This window comes from Camelus bactrianus, chromosome 10 (genome assembly GCF_048773025.1).
Source record: "Camelus bactrianus isolate YW-2024 breed Bactrian camel chromosome 10, ASM4877302v1, whole genome shotgun sequence".
NCBI lineage: Eukaryota > Metazoa > Chordata > Mammalia > Artiodactyla > Camelidae > Camelus > Camelus bactrianus.
This window is the reverse complement of record NC_133548.1, coordinates 741963-747962: the sequence shown is the minus strand read 5'-3', so window position 1 is coordinate 747962 and position 6000 is coordinate 741963. Positions and strand designations below refer to the sequence as shown.

Genomic DNA, 6000 nt, shown 5'->3' with positions numbered 1-6000 from the left:
ACTGAGACAGGGGCCCTGAGAGCAGCCAGGACCGTCCCCCTGCCCCCCGGGCCAGTCTCCCGCAGGCCAGCAGCTCAGAGTGGTTTCCTGTTAAAACAACTTTCTGTTAAAACTAAAGTTTATTTAAGGTAAACACACAGCATCTACTGCTTTGTGCGGCTGGGCCGGCCGGGCCACCAGGGCCAGGAGCCAAGCAGAGCTGGGCAGTCTGTGAGGTGGGGGGGGTCCGGGCCCGGGGACGCCGGGGGCCCTTGGGTCCCAGACACAGATTCTCTATGGAGGGAGCCCAGGGCCCTCGCGCCCCAAGTCTCCATGGGGCAGAACTGCCCTCGGGAAGGGGGACACAGAGGCCTGCACTCCCGCTCAGGGCAGGACTGCCCTGGAGAGGTCACACCCACTCCTCCTCTCGGACTGCGAGCGGGTCCCACGGAGGCTCCCAAACACTGCTGTCCCCAGCCCTCTCCTTGCCTTGACCCTGACCCCAGTCATAACCCCCGATCATGACCCTCACCCTATTCCCTCGCAGTGCTGGCAGACAACCTTTCAGGGGACAAGTGCCTACAGGCCCCACCCACTCTCTGCTCCCCGACATGCCCCCCCAGGAGCCACGTCCTTCTCCCAGGGGTTGTGGGCCAGCCCCTTCTCTGCCTGAGGGGTCGGAAACCCTGAGGCCGGCACACAGACCCCACAGAGATGCCCCTCGGATGGCGCCCCCAAGGCCACGCACGCCTGCTGTGCCTGAAACAAGCAGCTCAGAGCCTTGTGGGGCCAGAAAACTGGGGGCCCCGGGCTGTAGGAGAACTACTCTGCCCCGCCCAGGACCCAAAGCCCCAGGAGGTCCGCGGAGGAGGGGTCTCCAGGAAGGAGCTGGCCAGCCAGGGCCCCTGGGCCCTGGGATGTGCTGTCAGCCCCGAAGCTCCCCAGGCCTGCAGGGAGGTGTCTGTCTGAGCCCCGAGGCCAGCTGCCTGTTTGTGATCGCCTCCCACCTGGGACCCCACCCTGAAAGGCGGTCTGGACCGGCTTTACCTCCGGAGGGTCCTGCCGCTGAGTGGCCTTTCCCCCCAGGGTGGGGGTGGGCCCCAGCGTGCTGGCGACTCTTACGGACGCAGGGTCCAGGTGGGAATGCAGGTCCCCCAGGAGCTGTCCGTGCAGCACCCTAGAGCAGGTGCCTGGCATCTCCGGGACAAGGCCCCTCATGGTCCCCAGGGTGTGGCTTAGAGTGTCCATGCTGACCCCTAGACTGAGCCCCAGGAAGGCCCCTGGCAATCAGCCTGGAGTAAACACCGGAAATGTTTGCAGGACCCCTGCTCAGAGGTGAGTGATAATGGGGCCTCTGCCCGCTGAAGAATTTTCCAAAGAAGCCAAGTCCTGATAAAGCGGCACCCAAGATCCTGTTTGGCCGCCTGACCGCCGTGGCCATTACTGGCCTTGAGCGTGGGGTGCCGGCGGGCGTGGCAGGGGCAGGGCCCAGGCCCTGTATAAGGCATCCAGGGCTGGCCACTCAGGCTGCACAGGTGCAGGGAGCCTGCCCGGTGTCCCACGGCGAGAGGGGCCGGGGCTGGCTGCGACCTCTTCTCCACGCACCATGCTGGGGCCCTGGCTGCTGCCCCTGCTGCTCTCCTGCGGGGGAGCCCTGCTCGGCGCCGGTGAGTCGGGGCCCGCAGGCCATGCACCAGCAGTGGCCAGATGCCCTCAGAGGGCCCCTGCGTGGGGGAAAGTCTTCCTCGCCAACTTGGCCGGAGGCAGGCTGGCTGGCCACACGGACACTGTTGGACGGGAGCGGGAAGGGAAGCCAAGCCCTGGAGGCCCCTCCTCGCCCCGCGGCCCTCCCACACTTGCCAAGGCCAAGCCAGTGGGAGCCAGAATGTGCGGGAGACCGAGCTCAGGGCATGTGCCTGGGGAGGAAGGCTGCTGGGCTGCAGGAGGCAGGGACTCCTCGGGAAATCGGGTATGGCAGACGTGGACCTGCTGAGAGGACCCTGGGGGTCCCAAGGGGCAGCCAGAAGGCATGCAAGGGGCCTTGTGGGCATTAAAGTTAAAAGACTCAGATGGAGACCCCGGCTCTCGGGTCCTGGCCCTGGACAGACGAGCCACTAAGTGGGCTCTGAGCCTCAGTTTCCCCATCTGCAAAAATGGGGATGAGACCTCCGTTTTGTGTGGCTGCCGTGAGGATTGAAAAAGTGGGAGACCGGAGGCGGCCACCCCACCCAGAGCCCACCCAGCCTCACCCACTGGGCCGCTGCGCAGGGGGCGGCCCTACTTCCTTCCCAGGTCCCTTCAGCCAGCCACCTAATGCTTTCACCTGCTCTGACCCTAAGAAGGGCCAGCCCTGAGGGGTCCCCTGATGGCCTGGGGGAAGCGCCTTCCTGACAGCCACGGCCCCAGGCCCTCTGCATCTTCTCCACCTGCCTGGGAGCCCAGGTCTCCGAGCCTGCGGGTCGCACTCCTGCCTTCTTCCTTAGTCCTTGCTTCACGGCCCCGACCTCGGCGGCCCCAGAGCCCCACCAGCCTCGGCTTGGAGCCAGGGGGCAGTGCCTGGCCTGCGCCTGGCCATGGCCCAGGCACTGGGGACAGGCTGTGGACTGTGAGTCCAGTGGGTCTCCCCTGGTCCCATGTCCCCCCTTCTCTCCCACGAAGTGCCTTCCGCACCTACCAGGCACCAGCTTTCCCACCAGTGGTGGCTCTGAGCAGTCAGGACCCCAGTCCACCAGAGCCCACCTCCCTGGGCCCATCCCTGGCCCTGGGGACGCCCAGACCCAGACCCAGAACCAGGTGGAAGAGGGAGATGCTGGGAGCCAGCTTGGGTGGGATGCAGGCAGGCCTGCAGGTGTGGCAAGGGGCTGTGGCTTTGGGGAGCCCTGCAGTCCAGGCTGTGAATGCTGCATAGGGTAGTGGGATGGGGTCTCTCCGCCGTTCTGCAAATGCTCTTTGCGCGCTGACCGAGTGCTGCCGCTGGAGGAAGCAAGAGCAGAGGCCCTCGAAGTCTGAGGCTATCAGACACTGGGGTCTTGGGGGCTGGGGGTTCTGGGACGGAGGCCCCTGAGCCAGGCCAGGGTTGACAGAAGGGGCAGGGCAGGCGGGGCTGCCAAGCATGCAGAAGGAACAGCGTGTGCTCCAGCCACCGAGGCCTGTCCAGCACCAAGAAAGGCCAGCGGTGGCAGACCAGCCCGCCCTGCGGGCCCTGTGGGTCCAGCTAGGGGTCAGTGCCTGTTCTGAGAGGGATGGGAGGCACAGACGGCCCTGGAGGAGCAGCGGTGACGCTGCTGGGGTGGGGCCACTGTTCAGACAGCCAAGGCTGCTGGCCGGGTAGGGACCGGGCAGAGCAGAGGACGGGAGACCGGACAGGACTCAGGTGCTGGACTACGAGGGGGAGCAGCAGCGGGTCCACCGCATGGGGGCTGGGGAGTGACTCCGGGCATCGAGGTGGGCAGTGGTGAGCCTAGAGAAGGGCCCCAGACATGGATCTGCGAGTCAGTGCTGCAGAGGAGGAGGGCAGGGCCAGGTGTCACCGTCTGCCCGGCATGGGGACACTGCAGCCACCTGGCAGGCGCCCCTGCTCCCTGGTGTCACCCAGGGAAACACCACCAGCACTGTGGACCCACAGAGCTGAGGCGAAGGGGCAGGGCAGGGGGTGGGCAGGAGGACCAGGACCCCATGGCCTGCACTTAGCCAATGAACCTGCCGCCCGCCAGCACGGGGGCCGAGGAAGGGCTGCAGCAGGGCAGGCGCGGAAGGCGGGGCCGGTGCTCCCCCGCGGTCACCATGACCAGTGTCCCGGCAATCCTCTGGCAATGGCCAGTGCAGTCCCAGGACTGTCTGGGAGGCTGACGGGGAGGAAGGGAGTGACAGAACGGTAATCTGGGCCACAGGAGAGGGAGAAGCTCCCTGGGGAGCCTCCGGCCTCTCTTGGCCTCCCGGACCCCATGGGGAGACCAGGCGGCCAGCCACACACCCTCAGCCAACTCACCCCACAGACACCTGGGCCCCCCGCACTCACAGTCCACCCAGCCCTGCTAGGCTGGGGCTCCCCACCTGCCACCCATGAGGCCCACAGGGGAGCCCAGCTGCCCAGCTAGCCCAGGCCCACGTGAGCCCATGGGGAGCGAGCAGGACTGTGAGCCTGTTTATCAGATGCCCGCCTGTCTGTCCAGCACTGGTTTTCCTTGTCGAACCCCAAGGGCCTGGAGCATCTTGAGAGACAGCGAGTGACAGCCCGGAGCCAGGTGGGCACCAGCAGGAGCCGGGGAGCCGGAGGACTCCTGCCCGCCCAGCCTGCCCTGAGGCCCACACGCTGACTCCTGCCCCCCAGACACTTCCCGACCTCCTCACCCTCAGGCTTCTCTCAATGCCCCTGTGCACTCGGCCTCCCTGGGGGGGCTCTGGGGGCAGGGCTTTGTTCCCACTGTGTCCCCAGCCCCAGCAGGTGACCGCTCAGGCCCCTCCGTGGTGACCAAGTGAAGGACCAGAGGGAAGGCGAAGCGTGGGAAGCACAGCGCCCCCACAGCCCCAGGCCCGGCTCAGCCCTGCCAAGCTGACCGCCGCGGCCTCGGCAAAGGGGGGCAGTCCCACACTGACCGCAGGCCCTGTCCACGCAGGTCTGGGTGACAGACCCTTGGTGACCCCAGGCCTCCGGAGGCTGAAGGACTCTTGGCAGACAGGTAAGGGACACGGGCATCCTCCTGTCCTCAGGAGCTGCCCCGAGTACTAGGCCACACCCCGGTCACAGGGTGGTCGTGGTCTGGGGCTTCAGCTACAGAAGGGGCTGAGCCGACCCCTCGCCCGGGGGAGACACACCCATGCTGCCAAGAGGGGCGGGGGTCCTGCAGGATGGGGGCTGACCTGCAGCTTCATGCCCTACAGACCCCAACCAAGACAAAGGCCTGCACTCCCATAAGGCTTGGTGTGGGAGGCAGACCCCAGCCCAGAGCTGGATGGGGGGAAGGCCTTCCTCCCACCCACCCCAGGAGGGCTCTGAGACCCCGCCCCCTCTCTCCACAGCTGCAGACGGGGGCCGGTGCTCCACCTGGGGGGCCGGCCACTTCTCCACCTTCGACGGCCACGTGTACGACTTCTTGGGGACCTGCAACTATGTCTTCGCGGCCGTCTGTGAGGACGCCTCAGCCGCCTTCAGTGTCCAGCTGCGGCGAGAGCCCAGCGGGAACATCTCCCGGATCATCGTGGAGCTGGGGGTCTCCGTGGTCACCGTGCAGAAGGCAGTCATCTCCGTCAAGGACGTGGGGTAGGCCATGGGACCGGGCCGGGCGGCGGGGGCCAGAGGGAGCGGCCGCTGACTGCTCGCGCCCCACAGGGTTGTCAGCCTGCCCTACACCAGCAACGGCCTCCAGATCATACCCTTCGGCCAGAGTGTGCAGCTGGTGGCCAAGCAGCTGGAGCTGGAGCTGGTGGTCATGTGGGGACCGGGCGCCCACCTCATGGTGAGGACACGGCAGGGGTGGGGAGCGGCCCTCTGGGACAGGGCGTGGGCTTTGTGGTGGCTGTGTCCTCACTTGAAAAGGAGGACAACCTAGAGAGCACGAGAGGTGCCGGGAGGAGGGGCGGGCAGTCCCTGGACCCCGACCTGCCTGTGAGGGGTCTCCGGGCCCCGGAGCAGGCGAGAACAGCCTCAGCGGCTGGGCCAGGGGTCCTGGGGCTTGGGGGGCCCTGTGCCCTTCCCGCCCCCTGACAGCAGTGCCCGACTCCTCCAGGTCCTGGTGGAGAAGAGGTACATGGGCAGGATGTGTGGGCTGTGTGGGAACTTCGACGGCGAAGAGACCGATGAGTTTCTGAGCGAGGACGGTAGGTGGGGTGGGGCCCAGACCGCCCTGTGGCCCTGGGCCCGCAGTGCTGACCCACCCCATTCCGCCCCCAGGCAAACTCCTGGAGCCCCACAAGTACGCCACTCTCCAGAAGCTGGATGACCCCAACGAGATCTGTGCCCATGAGGCCGTCCCCCGCCCCCAGGTCCTGCAGGCAGAGCACGTATGTGAGGACTCAGGCTCC

General features: G+C 66.8%; 1 protein-coding gene across 3 annotated transcripts in view; it reads left to right on the top strand.

The window, feature by feature from the left end:
• The first annotated feature begins 1496 nt into the window (after positions 1 to 1496).
• Positions 1497 to 6000, top strand: part of MUC6 (mucin 6, oligomeric mucus/gel-forming) — a 31946-nt gene continuing 27442 nt past the window's right edge. For all 3 annotated transcript variants that reach the window (XM_074371340.1, XM_074371339.1, XM_045517199.2), the window contains exons 1-6: positions 1497 to 1646; positions 4596 to 4658; positions 4999 to 5239; positions 5309 to 5435; positions 5706 to 5796; positions 5870 to 5979. In XM_074371340.1, coding sequence (XP_074227441.1) covers positions 1586 to 1646; positions 4596 to 4658; positions 4999 to 5239; positions 5309 to 5435; positions 5706 to 5796; positions 5870 to 5979 — 693 coding nt within the window. In that variant the 5' untranslated portion in view covers positions 1497 to 1585. The remainder of the gene's footprint in view (positions 1647 to 4595; positions 4659 to 4998; positions 5240 to 5308; positions 5436 to 5705; positions 5797 to 5869; positions 5980 to 6000) is intronic.